This window comes from Nyctereutes procyonoides, unplaced genomic scaffold (assembly GCF_905146905.1).
Source record: "Nyctereutes procyonoides isolate TBG_1078 unplaced genomic scaffold, NYPRO_anot_genome, whole genome shotgun sequence".
In the NCBI taxonomy this organism is placed as follows: Eukaryota; Metazoa; Chordata; class Mammalia; order Carnivora; family Canidae; genus Nyctereutes; species Nyctereutes procyonoides.
In genome coordinates, this window is record NW_026575142.1 from 45,269,212 (window position 1) to 45,289,664 (window position 20,453).

Below are 20,453 nucleotides of genomic sequence, written 5' to 3' on the forward strand. Positions count from 1 at the left end.
GTCATCTTTCAGTTGTAGGCCTTGGGATTTTTGGTTTCATAGTACTCCAGTAAAAAGCAAATTTTTTCGGGGAAAAAAAGGTTTTAATTTGATAATTGTAAGAATTCTTTTTTTGTATTTAAAAGTTTGTCGTAAAAGAATTTTTAGTAAATAACTATAAACTTAACCTTTTCTAGAATCTGAAAACAATCTTTTTTTTTTTTTTTAAAGATTTTATTTATTTATTCATGAGAGACAGATGAGGCAGAGACACAGGCAGAGGGAGAAGCGGGCTCCCTGCAGGGAGCCTGACACAGGACTTGATCCTAGGATTCCAGGATCGCGCCCTGGGCCAAAGGCAGGCACTGAACCGCTGAGCCACCCAGGGATTCCCTGAAAACAATCATTTTTTAATTGAAATCTTTTAAGCTTCTGTGTTGCTATTAATTATGACACCAACATTCTGAAATTTCTTTTTCTGTCTCGCATGTTAATATGTTTTGTCTACAATGCTGTTCTTTACTCATCATTTTAAGGATCTCTTGTTTTGGTGGCTACGGTGGCTTAAAGCTTATATGCCTATGAATATAAGGCAAGGATTTTCTCAAGGCAAGGATTTTCTCCTAAATTATCTCCCAGGAAGCAGCTTCAGTTCTGCACAATAGATTACGGTTTGGAGAGCTTGTTAGCCTATTGGAAAGAATTTGTCTTCTTTAAAAGAAAGAAAAAAACTAGTCATGTTAGCCTAGATAACCTCACATCGAGTATTGAATTTGTAAAGATGCCTATTAAAGGACCACTTGAATTATTCTTTTAATTCCAATATATAAGGAAAAAAAAAAGCAAATGAGGAAAACAGATGACTTAGTATTACAGAAATGAGTACTTGTGGCTCAGATTGGTTTCATCTTATACTGCTTCCAAAATTGCTATAAATCTCAACCTTTACTCTTTAAGCAGCCCTCCTTCCCATTTCCTTTGAGAGGAGGATTAAAATCAAAGTGTCATTAAAATTAGCACTTTACCCTTTTATACACCCCCCCTTTTTAATGTATAAAATAATTTGACATACGACCACTCCTAAAATTGATCTGAATATCAAAATGTTTACTGATCAGGGCCATTATATTAGTCAACTCTAAATTTCTTAGCTTGGTAGAAGTATCTATTCTTCTTTTACCTTGTCTTAATCTCTTGTTGCTTTCCAGTATTTAACATTTTGTTATAAAGCTGATTCTTTTAAGACTTTCTTGATAAATAAGTTTATTGTATTTTACTGTTTGCAGTTTTGGTTATTGTTACCTCCCATTTCTGTGCCAGGGTTAAGAAACTGAAATGCTTATAGAAACCAAGTAGTTTGTTAAATAGGAAGTTGGGATACACAAGATAGGGATAGGAGGGTACATGGTCCCTTTCTATAAAAGAAGCTTGTGCTGCTTATTAGCTTTAATGTGGTTGCCATGTGAGAACACATGCATGTTGCTATATCTTTTGATGATAAGAGAAACTGGAAACCTATAATAATATGCAGGATTTAAAAATATTCAGAACAATGCAAGTTAAAACAAACCTGAAGGTTGTTGGGAGCCACCATTTCATAATTTAATGCGCTGATAGACTCTGTTTATAATTTATTTACTCTGAAGTCTTTGGTGACCCATCTTTAGCCTGAAATGACCTATCCCACCTGTGTATCATAGCAATTATTATCTGTATAATTGTGTATTTGATGATTTTCTCAACCTATGTTTATTGTCTCACCAACCACATTATGAACTCTGAAATGAAGAAAGTCTGAATTCTCATATTCTCTGCTTTTCTCTAGCCCTATGAAGTGTATAGAGTTAGGTGCTTAATCAATATTTCCACTCAGTTTTTAAGATTGGTTTTGAGTTTTTCACTGTTAGAGAAATATAGTTCTATAAAGGTTAGAACAGCACAGAAAAGTATAGCGTGAAAAATAAATGTGTATCTATGTCCTGTCCATATTTCTCCTCTCTATTGTGTCTAATAGATTTTAGACTGTTGTCGGTTGCCTTTTCATGTCTTTGTTTTGCTACTAAAAACAGTGCTGCAGCAAATATCCCTTACCACTGCAGAGTAAATTCCTGGAAGCGGGTTTTTTAGATCAAAGGGTAAAAGGCATTTCAATATTTAGATATTATTTTTCCCACACATTCCTTCCGTCAGTGTCGGCAATGGGCCTATTTTCCACATAACTTGCCTGTATAGAGTTTCATCAAACTTTTAATTAGTGCTATTCCAGAAGGTGTACATGTTTTCTCTCCAAATGCTTAAGACATTTTAAGTTTTCTGTTAAGCATCTTGTCTTTTGCATATTTTTTGCCTTTATTATTAAGTTGTTAGAGCTTTTACATTTTAAGAAAGCTAGTCTTTTGTCTTTTCCTATTCGTAGCAAGTACTCTTTTTCCTTGATTTTCACCTCCAATATAAATTTTTTTATATTGTATTTTTTTAAGACTTTTGCTTTATGACTTAATACTTTTGCACTTTGTGTCCTGGTTGGTAAGGTCTTATCTACATTTAGAAATCCTTAATATTTCATTCTCTAGTTTTTTTTAAGTGTGTAAATTTTTCACCTCAGTGTGATATATATATATATATTTTTTGGCGGGGGCAGGGTATAAGGTATGAGGAACCAGGGATCCTGCTTTATTTTTCCCAAGTGCTAGTTGGTAGTGTCAGTGTAATCCATTAAATATTAAGTAATCAGGTATTGGCATTTTTTAAAAATCTGGGAATTTCACTGAAATAACTGTTAGAAACGCATTTGTATATTCAGTAATAATTTTTTTCCTGAAATCTTTTATTATGGCTTTATAGCAGCGATTAAAATATTTTGTAAAATGTGTCTTTAAGGTTGTGTTCCCACCTGTCCTTTTCTTTGGTGGTAACTCTTGGTGGTAGCATCTCAAATTCAGGTTCAAGGCATTGTATTTCTCTTATTCCTCGCAGATCATCTGTCTGGAATGACTTCTTTACCTACTTGGTGGCAAAATTCTGTTTGTTTTTAACATTTACTTAATAATTTGGGAATTCCCCTAAATTTCCACATCTGGGAGTGGCATAATCCACATTCTACTTAATATTTCTATGTTTTTCATTGATACCACTAATGCTATACAGTAAGATTATTGCAGGAATGTTTAGTATCTTTTCTGTAAATTGCCAATGCCTTTAGAATAGGGACTTGATCCTTTTTCATTGTGGAGATTCTGGCAAGTAACAAGTGGTTTGTTGGGATTAGGTAACTGGGTATGAAATTGGCTGGCCCACTTGCTAATAGTATGACTGGGCAAATTGTTTTGTCAACGGTAAAATTGGAGAATTTTTTTTAAGTGGAGTATTTTTTAAAGTTACTCTTTAATATTAAATAAGATATACAGATATAGGATAATAATACACTACTAGAAACATGGTATGTGCTTAAAATATAATAGATCTTTTTTACCCCTCCTCCATCTTTCATTCATTTGGCATTCTTTCTTATCTGCCCATGAATTCCTGAGGATAGGGTCAAGACTTCTTACTTCCTAAACTTATAGTCCTTTTTTTCATGCCCTCTTAAGCCAGTCTGTTTAAATAGCTGTTAGGAACTCACCTGTAGAATCAAGTGAGAGACACTGAAACTGATTAGGAGAGTTTATTTAGGTTTTTACTCATTTTCCTTAGCCATTAGAAAGCTGGAAGTATATTTGTAAATGTTTGTACTCTGTATGTGACACTTCTGTAAATGGTCAGGAGGCACTCCTTCCAGTATACTGACATTGACAGTTTTGTTACGTGAGCACATATTAGGGATAGCCTAGCTCTAGTGTGCTTTATCTTTTTAAAGCCATAACTACCAGGGCAGTCTAAGTCTGTAAATTTATACCAGTTTGAAGGAAAATTTCTTTAAAAGGTACTTTATATGTGGAGAAAGATTGAATTAGAAATTAGAAAATCTGATATAAACTGATATTGTAAAAGCAATTTAAATTTTTAGCATACTTAAGTTGTAGGGCAAATACAATGAGTTCTTGAAAACCTCAGTATTTGAAATTATATTGATTTTATTCTTAGTTTATTTGTAAATCTTGTGTTTTAGTAGATGTAAATCACTATTTTAGGAAAGTTTTCTGTATTATATATTGGTATGTCAGATTTAGGCTGGAACTTTGTTAAAATACAAAATACTGAGGATGTTTCGTTTTCTTACAGGGTATGGTTCCATTTGTATTCGTTGGCACTAAAGAAAGCATTGGAAATGTGCAAGTTCTTTTAGAATATCATATTGCTTACCTAAAGGTTTGTATACTGTTCACATTTGTATCACTGTTGCTTCACATGTTAAATTAATCAATTTTGTATTTGTATTAAATTTCAAGTCATTAAATATTTTTTGTTAATTCAGCTTCAAATTTATCCTGTTTTCCTACATGAGAAGTTAAAAGGTCTGTTGCCATAATAAAATGAATGGCCTCTTATGCACATTGTTCCTCTTTTTCTCTGAAGTTTTATATTCTTTCCTTTCTGTTAAAGGGTCACGCTTGTGTTGCTGTAATTTGACTGTCATCACCTTATATGTATACATGTGTTGTACTGAAATCACTTTGTTTTTATGTCGTGTTTTACATGCAAATACGGTAGAGGACAGGGAATAAGATAGGCTTTCTTGGTAACTGGTATTTGAATCAGATGTGCCTATCTCACAGACATCATTTGATAATTCTTCACCATTGTTTCTAACATAATTTATTTGAGTTGATAAAGAGCAAAGATTTAAAAAAAGAAATGGCTTATAATGTATTAAAAGTTGGAATTGTCATTTTCTACTTTATCTGTTACTACCAAGTTTTGTAAACCTATCTCTGGTAGGTTTTACTTTGTTAGTCACTCATATCATTGCTGCTCTGTTAATATTTTGAAAGCACACCTTATGATGTCATTTTTTTTTTTTTTTAAAACTCATGTTTAAAATCTCCATTCGGTCTGGCATTTTTAAAGCTCATGCTTTATCTTCCAGTGTTCTGCTACCTTTTAGCCAGGAGCTTTGTCTGGTCACCTTACCTTCACATTCTGTAATGACCTCAATTTCTGAATGACCAAGTCTCCTAGGCCACAACTCAGATGTCAACATTTTGATGGAAAAGTAGGTTAATAGTCCCTCTCATACATGGTACTTGTATCTCAGCAAAGTTTTAACTTCTCGAGGGGCTGAATCTGGTAATACTGTGTCATTATTAGGTCTATCACCATTTGTTCATTCATTCATTCATTCATATTTAGTGCTAGGAACTAAACTCACACTGTGAATACTGCTCTAGCATAAGAAACATTTATTCTGCCCCATAAGCACCAACGAATAGTTTATTTCAATGCTTGTCTGTTAAACATAGCCATAAAGGTGGAAAGTCCTTGTCTTTTTCTCTATTGTATGCTTGTGGCACTTAGTATACTTGGAGCTTGCTAAGGTATTTAGTAAATGTTTAGTGAATTGAGTCAGCAATGACCTTGTGAATTGTATTTACTAGGCACCCATTTGTATTTTACCAAATAATTGGCCAAAATCACAGCTTCTTTCATTGATAGAGAATATAGCTTTATCTGTAGGCTTTAAAGAAGGTAAAAATGGTGCAACATAGAATATTTACCCTTTTTTGTTTTGCTTATAGGAAGTAGAACAGCTAAGAATGGAACGCCTACAGATTGATGAACAGCTACGACAGATTGGTATGGGTTTCAGACCTTCTTCCACCAGAGGGCCTGAAAAAGAAAAAGGATATGCCACTGATGAAAGTACCGTCTCTTCTGTACAAGGTTCTAGGTCTTATAGTGGAAGAGGCAGAGGTCGTCGGGGCCCTAATTACACCTCCGGTTATGGTAAAAAACCAATTTCTTTTTGTTAGTCGTTCTAGTTTAGGATCTTCAAAAATTATTGCTAAATATTATTTAGTTAGTTTGTTTTTATCCCTTGGCTTTGGGGGCAGGAGCTGGGTTTGAGCTATGTGTATGATAGTGAAGGCATATAGTAAAAGGTGTATATTGTTCAAGCAGCTGTGTAATTAGACATGTTTTTGTTACGCTGGCAGTTTATGATCATATTCTAAATATTTAGAATAAATATAGATGGAGCTTATATATACATATTTGTATACAAAAACGTATACATATGAAAACCTAGTGATGGTCCCTCTAGGAATTCTCTTTTGCCTACCTTCCATGGAAAATAAAAATGAAAAATATTCTAGTCAGTGTGCTAAGGTTGTGTATAGCACATCTGTACTACCTTTATAAAATGTACTCTGTTTAATCACTTGGCAATTTTGAATATAAATAATTTTACATTTGGAATTTTTTTTTAAGTATGTATTTTTTTAAATTTTTATTTATTTATGATAGTCACACACACAGAGAGAGAGAGAGAGAGAGAGAGAGAGAGAGAGAAAGGCAGAGACATAGGCATAGGGAGAAGCAGGCTCCATGCACCGGGAGCCCGACATGGGATTCGATCCCGGGTCTCCAGGATCGCGCCCTGGGCCAAAGGCAGGCGCCAAACCGCTGCGCCACCCAGGGATTCCCCCATACATTTGGAATTGTTTTATGAAATAACATTTCACTAGGAGGGCTTCTTAAAAATCCAGAACCAAATTAACATTTTATAAATGAGTATATATTTTTCTCAAATGTATTTCAGTGTGAGGATGGGGCTGTAACCCATATAGGAAGGGGCTAGTGGATGGTGGTGGTCAACAATTTTCTAATCCTAAATTTTCACTTATTCTTCTTCAGCTTTGGAGTTGTTCCATTTTTCTGCATTTGGACTTGGATCTTAGCAGTGACCTGACTTTTGTCTTACCTCATTTTCTTCCCTTTCTTTTTCCTTTTCTTTTCTCCACTCCTCAATGCTTATCCTAACTGCTTTAGAGAAATAATTCCTAAGCTTTTTCCAAAATTGAAGATATTTTAGGGAAAATGGATAAACATAAAAGCTTAGAGTATGCAGATTGCACATCCAGATTTCATGTTTGAAGGATCATCTAATGATGCCAGAATTATATTAAATTTGCCCTTTCATTTATTGTAGAGCTGAAAGGTTAATTATCCCTTTTCTTTCATATATTTCCATGTTCTTATTTCTTGGTAGTTTTGTAGTTTTTATTTAAAGTTAACTCTGTATTGAAACTTGAAAAATTTTAGTAAAGCATTTGAAGGGCAGAAAATTGCAAAGTATTAACTGTATTCCTGAAAATACATTTCATAAAAAAGACAGTTAACCCGTAATTAAAGAGAAATACTGAATGATTCTAGAGATGCAAATTACTAGTACAGATAATCAGATTTGGCTTTTTGGATGATAAGATAATGAATTCATTGAAGACTTTTCTAAGCCTCTCTGGAAAGTCAGCTTTACCGATGGGACCAGTCTCTTGCAAAATGCTTTTGTTGACAGTAGATAAAATTTTTACGAGTTAGTAAAGGTTTTGAGTGGTAGAGGATTCATCTGGATTGAAGTAAGTTATGCAAGTTGTTCAGTAGATGGCACTCTTACCTCTGAAACTTGCATTTCTTGAAATAGCTATTGAATTTAAGTGAGCTTGAGAGAAAAACCATTTGAATTTGGTTATACTTAATTTCAGGATACTTAATTTCAGGATATTTAGGTGATAAGTTGTATAAGAAATATTTGCTCATAACGTCTCTGAAGTTGGTATGTCCTTGGAATGGATGAGATTTTAAAGCTAATTGGCAACATTTTCTTTAATGGCACACACACTGTCTTAAAATGAGTGGAAGGCTTATTGAAGTTGATAAAATGTACTTTAGCTATTAAATTAAGTTTAGCATACGTGAACACTCAAAGGATGTGAAGCATCTTCATAAGTGATTTTAGAAGTTTTAGAGGGGAAAATGTGATTCAGAATTCTGTTAAAAACAGGTTTTATTTGTTGGAGTTCCTAAAAATTGGATTAGTTTCATGAATAATTTTTAGAGCTATTAAAAATTTTTTGGATTAATGCACTTGATATTTTGAAAAATTAAAAGAGTGGTCGCAGTGATTTCAGCAGTGTTTTCTTTTGATGCTTTAACAAATTTCTTCTTCTTTTTTTTTTTTTTTTTTAAAGATTTTATTTATTTATTCACGAGAGACAGAGGCAGAGGGAGAAGCAGGCTCCTTGCAGGGACTCAATCCCAGGTCTCCAGGATTACACCCTGGGCCAAAGGCAGTGCTAAACTGCTGAGCCACCAGCGCTGCCTGATGCATTAACAAATTTCAAACTTAAAAGCTTAAGATTTATTATCTTACAGTTCTCTAGGTCAAACATGAGTCTCATTGGGCTAAAATTAAGTGTCAGCAAGGCTGTGTGTCCTTTCTTGAAGCTCTAGAATAGAATCTGATCCTGTAACATTTCCAGCTTCTGGGAGAACCTCCGTTCCTTTGCATATGACACCATCTTCCTCTGTCTTGTAAAGCCAGTGACTGCAGAGTTCTGTCTCTTTGGTTCTCTGCAGCTGAGATTCCATATGATTAGTTTTGGCTCACCAGGATAATCCATGATAATTTCCCCACCTCAATATTCTTAACCTTATCACATCTGCAAAGTCCCTTTTACCATCCCAGAAACATTTAAAAGTACTTTATTTAATATGAATAAATCAAGAGCACTAGCCAATTCATTAGCCCTTTTTTTTTTTGTTTTTGACTTTAGCATCTTATCTATGGAGATCTATTTATGTTTTGGACCACCCCTTTTAACCATTTAGAATACTAGATTAAGGTTAAAATTTAGAATAATTTCCTTGCTTGTGACACTGAGTTAAATAATCCACTGTATTTCTATTTCTAGAGAAAATTCAACATGGACTTTCGTAAAAATTTGAAAAATGGTACTTGAGATTTTGGCAGTGTATAGGCTTGTCATTAAATTAAAAAATTCTTACACATTCCAAAAGATGTTTTCACTACTCCTGAAATGATAAATTGCCCTTATTCTAACAAAACATGGCATTATTAAGTGAATTTTTTTTTGTCATTTGGAGAAATATTTGGGAGATGCAGTCCCACGATTCTCAATCCTAATGAATACTAGAAACTTGCTATAGTTTTTCTAAAATTAGTTCCAACTAATTAAACCATTCTTATATAATTGAATGGTTACATCTATATTTAAGGTCATGTGAAGGAAAAAATATCTGTAAAGGAGATAGGAAGTTGTTAGGCTCTATCATTTGTTAAATTTTATTCTGGGTACCTTAATACTCCTTTTGTGCATCTGAAGAGTTCTTATGTTTTACTTTCATCATCAGATGACTAGAGTTTAATGTAAGGAACTTGTAGTTTATCATGGAATCACTTTTATTTGGGAATAGATAAGCAAGAGACCTTCAGAATCATGCAGCATTTATTTATCAAGAGAGAATTGTTAAGCATATTGTTAGATGTCTAGGGATATTTAGTGATAGAAAAGAGAGCTCTACCATTTAAATACAGACCATGTGGGACGTAAATCCAAAGGGCAAAAAATGGAAAGCAACACATGACAACATTGCATGATAGATACATATTGCTTTAAGGAAATAAAATGAGAGAAGAGGTCTGTTTTCAGTAAACTGATCTAAAACTAGAAATTGAACAGGCCTCTGGAGGAGATAAGTTTAGATACATGATAAAAAGGAGAGGGGAGGTAGAAGTGGCATTCCAGAATTAAAGAATAGAAGTGGGAGTATTATAGTGATTGAGTCATCTAAATCTGACACTTTGTGATATAATAGTAATAATATTGCAAACTGTTATAGAATATTTGCAGTGTTTAAATTTTTAAAAGGTCAATATTAAAATAGGTCATTGGAAACTTAAGAATGGTCTTGTAAACCGTTAGTCACAAATTCTTGTCAAGGTAAAGTTGTCTTCTCAGCAAAATTCTTAAAATTTGTTCTGTGATTTCAAATAGTGTATTCTAATTTAAGCCACTATTGTTCATAAAACAATTAGTTTTTGTATGGCCACTAGAAATACACTTCTAATTTATGAGAGACCATCAATTACAAGAAACTGTGATTTCAGAAATGTTAAAATATGGGGAAAAAATGCTCCTTGGAAATCACTGAAATAATGGAAGAGAGTACACTTACATAAGACTACTCCTTTTTCTAAATATTGGGTTTTTAAATATTGGGTAGCAGTTATTTTTATTATAGTAATTTGTTTTTAAAACCAAAAGGGCAAAGTTTTTTGATTATTTCCCCATTTTAACTGCATTTGGATATTAATGTTTTGTATTGTCTTTAATATTACATTGGCTCTATTTCATACATCTGGACCAATTTTTAATCTCCCACTAGTAGATCCTGTATTACTAGTGTAATATTAGTGTGTTATTATTACTTAGTAAATTTCAGATTGATTAAAATTTTTTTAGCTTTCTTTTAATCAGCCAATTAGGATTATTAAATAATGTTTTGTAGGAAATAATTTTGGAAAATTTCACTCCTTTTTTTCACCTTTAAAAAAAATAGGAATCTAATTGGCTTATGTTCTCTTTCCCAAGGTACAAACTCTGAGCTGTCTAACCCCTCTGAAACAGAATCTGAGCGTAAAGATGAGCTGAGTGATTGGTCACTGGCAGGAGAAGATGATCGAGAGAGCCGACATCAGCGTGACAGCAGGAGACGCCCAGGAGGAAGAGGGAGAAGTGTTTCAGGGGGTCGCGGTCGTGGTGGACCACGTGGTGGCAAATCCTCCATCAGTTCTGGTAGTCTTTTATATACTATGTCAGCATCCTTACTTTGTAAACAGTGTAACTTTATACAAGTTAATCCATTTCCCAAGGCCACCTGTTTTGGGAAGTGTCTTTTCCATGAAGAAAGTAGTGGAGCATATGGCAAGATAAGGAGAAACCCTCTAGGGTGTTTCTCAGTGAAAGTTTAGCTAGAATATTTAGGTCAGAGAAATTTTGGTTGGCTGATTCTGTTTTGATGGTCAAAGATTTCTCTCTAGTTTCTTGGGGGGAGGGCTTATATGATTAATTAGATTGTATATTTTTCTCCAGAATATTTGGGTTATTTATTTCTTTTTGCTAGACAGACCCAGAAAATTCTAATGCACAGAGAGATCTAAATAACTTTATATACTTAACATTGAAAATTAACTGGGAAGACTTTTTGCTGTACTATGTACTATTTTGGGAACAAAATTTGTGAAATTAAAATTTTTTAAATTTTTTGTGAAATTGAGCTGTAAAGGCTGTTTAGAAGACTGAGAACTGAGGTGCATAAGCAACTTCTTACTTGTGTCTTTTTGTAGAAGTTGCCAGAATGTTTTTGTTTAGCATAATGGGCTGGGGAAAGAATTGTCAGCTATATGTGACCAGATTATATCAGAATATGACCTTTACATATCTTTATTGTATACCACTTGAAAGTTTATATAGTATTTTAAATGTTATAGAACATATATATAATTAAATGTATACCACACGTGCTCACAACCTATAAAAATCTGGAACAAATCATAAAATTTTAGGGCTTTTTAAAAGGTACTCTAGTTCCAGTGATATTTTGAGCCCTAAGGTTAGTTTATAGATATTTAGGGAAATACTTTTTTTTATATTTTACTACAATGCTCACTATTACCAAGGTTTATAAAGTTGTAGTAATGCTGAATTGCACAATAAATGTACTTTAACCTAGTGCTTATGATTAATGGATAAACTTAGTGTCTTTTGCAAAGATGCTAGCTTGCTAGCTGTTACCAAAGGAAACTTAGGAAAAATCGTGATTAGGTGAATTTCTCCTATAATTTGGTGGAGGCAATAAATGCACATAGGTAAGATGGGTATTTTTTTTCTTATAAATTATATCTTAAAACTTTCCCTTTCCCACCCTCACCCCACCTTACCCTGCTTTCTTTTTCTGGAGATGGGAGTACTAGTCAGCATTCATTTCTGTATTTTCCTATAACCAATTAGAATTTGAAGGTTTTTTTACTTTGCTTTTTTGTGTAGACTTGTTTTGATTGCTTCAGTTCAGTAACATTTCTGTTACGCCATGGAGTGCAGGTGTTGAGAGTTATCTGGGAATAATCCATTATTAGTACAAAGAAGCAGCCAACACCTTGAACTCCATAAAGGGGGCAAAATTGAATATTTATTTCTCTTCATTTTCATTTCTCTAGCCTCTGGGCAGGATTAGCTAAAATTGTGTCAAAAATAGCATGTAACAATATACTATTTTCTAATAAATTTTCAAAAGAAGTCAAATGGTAGGAAAGTGAGGGTATAAGCTCATCTTTAATTTTTCATTGCCATTTGGAGTTCTTCATGTTTGTTTTCCAGGAAAAATAGTGATACAGAAAACATTTGAATACAGAATATAGGGGGGAGAATTGAAGTTTCTTTATCATTAATAGATATAGTTCAATATAGATCAAAACATTACTAATGACTGCAGCTCTCTTAAACGACTATTTCTTGCCTCTGACATGCATATAGTGCTCAAAGATCCAGACAGCAATCCATACAGCTTACTTGATAATACAGAATCTGATCAGACTGCAGACACTGATGCCAGCGAATCTCATCACAGTACTAACCGTCGTAGGCGGTCTCGTAGACGAAGGACTGATGAAGATGCTGTTCTGATGGATGGGATGACTGAATCTGATACAGCTTCAGTTAATGAAAATGGGCTAGGTATGTAAGCACTTAGGGAAAAGATACATTATTGTATAATATTAATGTATGATTCTTTTTTCAAAAAATAATCCCAAACGTAATGCAATTTGCATATTGATTTTTTCTTAGTGTTTACTTCAAACAAGGTAGATAGCTTTGTATCTGTCTGAAGTGTCTAGTTCTCAGATTCGTATAGCCAAATTATTATTTGCAACCGGAAGGGTTTATTTAAAGTGCCCTTTGATGTCATTAAATCAATACAGATAGTCAAACTGCAAGGCAGTTTATTGTTCCTAAACCAAAATTGGGCTTTCAGCTGCCTATTTAAAATTTATTATAAACGACACTAGTGAAGGTATGTATATTGAGTAGGCATTAACTTCCAAAGGGCTAAAATGTTAACTTTGCTTAAAAACCTAAATTGTATTGGAAAGGAAGACTTTATTCCTGAATGATGATAATTAAGTTGTGGAGTTTGTTCAATTAAGAGTTAAAACCCTCTTAATTTCCAGATGATGATGATTCCATTTTTAATCTATTTGAAATGCTTAAAACTACAAAATTATTTTTCTGTCAGTAATGTATGTTGTTTTATCTTCCCTGCTTAATTAAAAGATTCTCTTACCCTTTCTTAAATCTTTGAAGGAAAGAAATTTTTTTGTTTTGTTTTTGTTTTTGTCAGTATAGTTCATGGTAAACTTTGCAATTACAGATGATAGTGAAAAAAAACCCCAGCGACGCAATCGTAGCCGCAGGCGTCGTTTCAGGGGTCAGGCAGAAGATAGACAGCCAGGTAACTTGAGTGGACCTGTGGACAACACCAGGTCACCAGCATGAAAAAATGTCATGTGTCTGCTTTCTAAATATATTATACTTACATGTACACATGTGTGCATATACATTCAAAGATGTGCATTGCATAAATTGTTTACTCAACTAATAAGACTACTACTCTTAAGAAAATGCATTCTTCCTTCACTCCGTAAATGTTTAGTAACCTGTCTAATTGAACTAATGTTGTGTCTTAATTTTTTTCCATGGAAATACTGTTGAGAAAACCATTATTTTGTCCACTTGGCAGATTCTTTATACTTGAGTTTGGGCCTGCCACCCCAGGGACTATGTTGTAGATTGTGATTGAGGTCGATTGGCAAAACTGGGCAACTTTTGCATGGTGCTGCTTACTATATTTGGATTCAGCACCTCATTTTTGTGGGAATTTTAATACCCACAGTTTTAAAAAAAAAGTATAAATGAGAAAAAAAACTTGAAAGTGTCTTTTTCTAATAAGAGGAATGCATGTTATGTTTTGTTTGTTTTTTGTAGTGTGATGCCTTTTCCCTTACACCTACTAACTATTCAAATTAATAGTACTTATTTATTAGTTTTAGAATGTTTAAGTAGTCATAATTTTTAGTAACTTCAAAGAAACTTGTTTGCTGTGTCTATATTATTTTGAACATAATTCCATTTCCTGTATACAGAGAATCACGTGTATATTCACAATGAAGAAATTGTGTGCACCAAAAATAAACCCCTTTTAAACTAATCAATTTCTGCATTTTTTCCAAAGCAAATTCTTGGGTGTGTTTTCCCCAAATAAAGAATGTAAATTCAAGTATCTTTAATATTTTAAGTTTAGTGGTGGTAGAGACATTGGGGAAAACTGGTTAAAGGTGTTCCCACTCTTGAAGAAAAGTTCATGTTTTAAAGATAGTTGTAAATTTAAAAGGAATTAAATATTGTCCAAATAGAAGGTTTCCAGAAAGTGTTTGTTTTCCTTTCTTTTCACTTTCTTTGTAGTGTTAGAAAGAAATATTCTTTAGATCGAGAGATCATATTTACATTGTTTAAAGTTGTCATGGCAGTGAATGCAATTTCTGCCATATTTTATACATAAGAAAATTCACGCTATCATTGTGGGGTGTTAACATAGGGTAGATAACATAATTTGTTAACTCTGTGAATGGTGGTTTATTACCAAGTCAGTGGACATAAAAGACATAGTGGTGTTGAAGAGGTAGAGACATTTCTGCATGATATTAAGTGAAACCTGAGTAATTTGGGATGTCCAGTGATTTGATGATTTGTGTTCCATACTGCATTTATTCCTATTTTACTGTTCTTTGGAATTGCTGCTTTTCCTGTTTAGAAATTCTTGTCCTGCCTTCTCCCCTCCCCCCAACTTTTAAAAGCCCCTTAAGGTAGCATTAGTGGAACAGGTACATCATTTTCTTCTTGCCCCTGGCAGTACTTCTAGAAAAGTTGCCTCATCTAAAAATATCAATATTCCCTTATACACACAATCATTTTGTTCTCGTTTGCTCAAAGTTTTTTGTCGTCTTTAGTATAAATTAAGAAGTGAATGAATATTCCTTAGTATACTTGGAATGGGACTCTGCACTTGTGTCCAGTTGATTTACCTGGGACCCTTAGAAAGAAATTCTGCAGTCCAAATTATGCTGCACAAATCCCTATATTTTTTCCTAGATACTAAATATTTATTAATCTTTATTGTCCTTTTAAATGGCTAGTATTTTAAGGATTGGCTGTAGACAGGCTTTGAGTCAGCAGGGTTTGTTTTTTGTTCTCTGTGTGTAGATAGTGGAAGAAGTGGATGACGATTCTAAGAACCATCAAATATTCAAATTTAGCAATATGTTTGTGCAAGTAGCTGGGTTCAGGTGTCACTGAGGGTGGAACTATGGAAACAGGATGAATTCATTAAGGTGCTCCCCAAACTAGAATCAGATCTAATGGTTTTGCCACCATGTATGTAGACATCATAATGAAATGGATATGATAGTATGCCTCTTCTCAATTTTGGAAACTATTATTAACTGTGTTTATAAATTGAGAGTGGATTTAAATGATTTTTTTTAAAAGCTCCAAAAATGAGCACACCAGGTTTCTTAAAATTTGGAAGAGGCAGTTTTATTAGACAGGAAACATCTTTAGTGCTGTTTCTTATAAATTGTTTATATTCTGAATTCAGTGGTTTCTTTGAGATTAAGATTCATTTAATAGTTTCAGAAAATTCTTGGATCTTAATAAAAGTTTTATGGTAATCCATGTTCACAAAAAATGAATTGTAAATACTATCCAGCTTCTTTATCAAAATGATTTATTTTCATATAATTTGAACTTGATGGGCCACTTCTCCCCTAGTGACTTTTAATAAATACTTTAAAATTTTCTTGAGTTTTCATTCTTTACATTAACTTGCTCTTCTATAAATTAAAATATACCATATTTCATATAATCAGAGATTTTCCTCACCAGTTTCTGGGAGAAAACAATTCCTTGAAAGAGAGCGAATATTTTGCTACTTCTCCAAATCAGTAAATTCTAAGTTGTAAGTCATAAAGAGAAAGGATTGAGGTGTAAAGGCCAGAGTACCTGTAGAACAGAGATCATTTGTTGCACTTGGGTTGGCCCAAGGGTGTAGTCTTCTATCAGTGTTGCCATCCACTTCCCTTGCAAACACACATACGCTTCAGTCAGTCTCTTGAAAGATTGTGAAGTGGGGAAGAGGGGATTACTGAATTAATGGTGGCCCTTTTCCCACCAGGATCATTGTTCACATTTTTAGGGTGGTTTTAGTTTGCTTGTACTTTTTTATTTTAGATCACTCAGAATGGTTTCTGGTGTGAAATGTGAAAAGGGAACCAAAAAACACCACATTTGGATATCTTGTGCTTTTTTTTAACCCGACTAATATTTAAGTCTTTTATATCTTTGATGAATTTTCAAATTTAAAAATATATATATATAGCACACCATGATTGTACCAAATATGCCCCATTTTTTTCCAACTGAGAGTTGCAAACACTGGGCTTAGAATGCTGCATTTCCTATTCTTGGTTGTGGATTTCTGTATCAAACTTTATATCCCACAACTGTAGAGTCAACCAGAAGAAATGGCTGGATTCTTGTGAAAGCAGATTTAATCTGGGCTTCCTTGGATCTCCAGCTTGGAATCTTCTCTTGTCACCATTAAATCACAGGCACATTTTTCAAGTTTTGTTTTTGGTTGGAGGTGGTACCCCGCTTAAAATTTCGAAATTGGGTTACCCACCATCAGTTTATTTTAAAAGTAAAATTACTCTTTATCCATAAATAAACTTTAGAAATATTTTTTCAACACCTGTAATTTTTTTCTCATCTTCAACAGTCACAGTTGCAGATTATATTTCTAGAGCTGAGTCTCAGAGCAGACAAAGAAACCTCCCAAGGGAAACTTTGGCTAAAAACAAGAAAGAAATGGTAAGGAGAATTTAACCTGTAGGTTTTGTTGTTTTTTGTTTTTTTTTTTTGTTGTTTTGTTTTTTGTTTTTTTTTTTTTTTTTTTGTATGGTTTAGCTTTATTTTTACTTAACTTACTGTATGATCGATCACTTGTTCCCCAACTAGACAAATAATATTTTAAAGACTACTCTTGATTTTGTTCTTGGCCCCAGGTAACTGAAGATATGCATGCTTGAGCCTGGAATACTTTTCATTTAGAATTCCAAATAGCATTTGTAAAATTCAGTCTACCCAAACATATTGGGCATAGAGACTGTTGGCTTAATTTTGGGGGAGCAATAGGCTATATACCTCTTCTCATTGATGGATATAGACCTTTTAAGTTTCAATTCTTTAAATGCTTTAAGGGATTTGAAATGTAAATGTGAATTTCAAAAAAAAAAAGGTGAGTAAAATAGGTGTTTATGTGCTTAGGGTGTTAACTTTGTGTCTTACATGATGAGTTTTCCAGTGGTTTAAATTAGGTTCAAGTTTTCAGTAAACAAGTACAGATTCTTTTGATTTAGTACTGCTAGGTACTAAAGGTAGAGATGAAAAAAGTGGAGTACATTGGTATATGCTTTGAAAATTTAAGAACATTTTAATTCTTTGATCCAATGTGGTTATGGAACTAAAATGATTTATTAGCTAATTAATGTTTATATAGCTGTTTTCCTCCTCAGCTGTAGATTTCATTTATAAAGAAGTTGAAAAAGTTGTCTCCCTTTGGCAGGCAAAAGATGTGATTGAAGAGCATGGTCCTTCAGAAAAGGCAATAAATGGCCCAACTAGTGCTTCTGGCGATGAAATTTCTAAGCTACAGCGTACTCCAGGAGAAGAAAAGATTAATACCTTAAAAGAAGAAAACACTCAAGAAGCAGCAGTCCTGAATGGTGTTTCATAAACTGAAGAAGTTCCTAGTTTACAGTTCTTTTACATTACATTTTACAATAGTGCTTGTACAAGCTTGCCAAAGATAGAATATGGATCGCCAGTCTTTACATCGCACTTTCAGTTCCTCCATTTGGAATTCAGAAAGGGGAGGGATCCTGAAGAAATCATATGTTAAACATACTTTGACACCTACTGTGTTATAAAATATATCATCAGATGTGCCTTGAGAATAGTATATGTAACATTAAAAAAAGTTGCTGGCTATAGGAAATGTTATTTTGTTTTCAAAATATGGCAGAGATGGGGGGAGGTGGGTGGGGTGGGATCCCTAATATCTTTATGAAAGCATTAGCTGCTTTTGTTACATTTTTAATAATATGCAACCACTTCTTCACCTGAGGAAAACTAGAATGAAATGCAGTCTAAAATATTTTGCACTGAATTGTAATTTCTCCATTAGTTTAGTCTGGAAACTGGTCTGTTTTAATGTGTTTTTTTAAATGCTGTATGTAGGGAAAAATCTGCAGACCACTGGAATTCATTTGTTAAACTCTCATCTGCAGGGACACTGGGTGATATTGGCAGTGACTGTTCTACATTGAGGCTTTGTTTGGTTTATTTATTAAAGTGTACAGTATTTAAAAATCAAACATAGCTTTAGTTAAAACACTAAGCTGAATTAGTCCTGTCCATTTCAGACATAACCTGAACTACTGAAAAGATCAATTTCCAGGAGGTTTATTCTGTATAAAAGTACATGTTAGTCTTCAGTAGAGTATCTTTTCCTTTTTCTTTTTTTTCCTTTTTCTCCCCCCCACCCCTTTTTTTTTGATTTTGGTTGTTTGATGTGCAATATGTTTTTGTATGCAGGTAGTAAATAAACTTTGATCTTCCATTTGCTGATTTTTAACTTTTTACTTTTTATAACAATTGTAGCAAAGTAGCTGGAGCTAGTAATAGGCCTAGAATAGTCATCTTGATTGCTTTTTCAAAAGCATTTATACTTGCTCATAAATAGTACTAAAATATTGGTCAGTTAATCATTTTGTTATGAATCCTCTGAAATCTTAGCACTTAAAATTTAGTCTTTTGGGGTAGATTGGCTTAGGGAATTGATCATATATTTATTAGGCAAGTCTTTATAATCTTACAAAGGCAACTTTTGGGAAGGCTATGGGGTAAAATCCAGAATTTTGCTTTGGTCTTTGATAATTTATTAAAAATTATTTTTATAAAGAAGAATGGTGAGCAATTTTAAAATAAGAAATAGACCATTAACTTGGTTTTTGATTCTATAAGGAAATAATTTTGAAGGCTGTCATACTAATGATTGTAGGTTTTTTGGTATTTATTTTAGCCACATGGCTTAATTTTAGAAGATAAAGACTTCACATAAAGTGTGTTCAGAGTAACAATGATAGAGTAATTACGCAGATAATTGGGAGGTCATACCAAAGTGGGTTTACTGGAGGGGTCCCCCCAATAACGCATAGGCAACTGAGCAAGAAAGACAACCCTTGGTGTTGAAGTGTTTTTTATGTGCATAATTTGTCTTAATTTGTTATGTGCATAAAACTTTCAAGTGATTTTAGTTAATTTATAATGTGCATAAAACTTTCAAGTGATTTTAGTTAATTTATAATAACAAAGACAATTCAAAGTATTGCTAAAAATGTATTAATTTGCCAGGTGAGTGTACATATAACCCTACATCTCAAATTTACTGTCACCAAAGTTAAGATGTGATGGTATTAAATGCATTTTCCTAAAAAACCCTGGTAACTATAAGTTAAGATGTGGTATGAATAGCATAATCCCTGCATTTTTAAAATGGTACCAAATAATTTCATACTCTCATTTTTAAAAACTTACCCCACACACACCTTTTTTAACCATCAAAGGTTAGAAGTAAAACTCTTGTTCTTTTCAGTAACAGGGTTACAGATTAATTATAAGTTATGAGAATTTTCATTAATTCCCAAATTGGTAAATATGGTAAAAAGATAAAATGAGTTGTCATTTTCTTTCATATGGAATAGATACATTAAGTTCCTTCTTCCATATTTTATTGAGAAAGTAACATAAAACCATCCTAGAATAGTGCAAGCAGTTCTTTAGAATAACCATATTCTAGGAAATCAGAACCAAGATTTTATTATTTAATCAACTAAACCTATTGTCTTGTGTACTGCAGAACCATATAGGCCTCCCCCAGTCCCCCAAGTAGAGGGGAAGGAGGGGCAGAGAGAGAATCTTAAGCAGGCTCCACACGCCTAGCACAGAGACTGATGCCTGGGGCTTGATCTCATAATCTTGAGATGCTTCCCTGAGCCAAAATTGATTGGATGCTTAACCGACTGAGTCACCCAGGCACTCCCAAGATAGGCTTTTTTGGGGTAAATCCCATATACTCTGATCAAGAAGTGAAAAGCCTACTACTCCCCAACAGAAGTAATATGTTCCGATTTATTTTGAGAGGAGTGCATCTTTTTTGGCTACTACACCAGTTAGATGTTGCTATGGGAAAACTTACTGGTAAGTTAGGACATGCTAGAAGACCCTCAAATTTATATGTATAAAGGTCTTATGTAGTCCTTACATTGTTTCAGTATACTTACA

General features: G+C 33.5%; 1 protein-coding gene across 5 annotated transcripts in view; it reads left to right on the forward strand.

The window, feature by feature from the left end:
• FXR1 (FMR1 autosomal homolog 1) overlaps positions 1-18,729 on the forward strand; it is a 64,887-nt gene extending 46,158 nt beyond the window's left edge. The window contains exons 11-18 of one of the 5 annotated variants that reach the window (XM_055308105.1): positions 4,201-4,287; positions 5,655-5,712; positions 5,800-5,862; positions 10,530-10,733; positions 12,471-12,671; positions 13,366-13,446; positions 16,828-16,919; positions 17,674-18,729. In XM_055308105.1, coding sequence (XP_055164080.1) covers positions 4,201-4,287; positions 5,655-5,712; positions 5,800-5,862; positions 10,530-10,733; positions 12,471-12,671; positions 13,366-13,446; positions 16,828-16,919; positions 17,674-17,844 — 957 coding nt within the window. In that variant the 3' untranslated portion in view covers positions 17,845-18,729. Of the gene's footprint in view, positions 1-4,200; positions 4,288-5,654; positions 5,863-10,529; positions 10,734-12,470; positions 12,672-13,365; positions 13,447-16,827; positions 16,920-17,673 lie in introns of all 5 variants that reach the window. The other 4 variants (XM_055308103.1, XM_055308106.1, XM_055308104.1 and 1 more) reach the window with 4 other exon arrangements.
• The last annotated feature ends 1,724 nt before the right edge of the window (positions 18,730-20,453 follow it).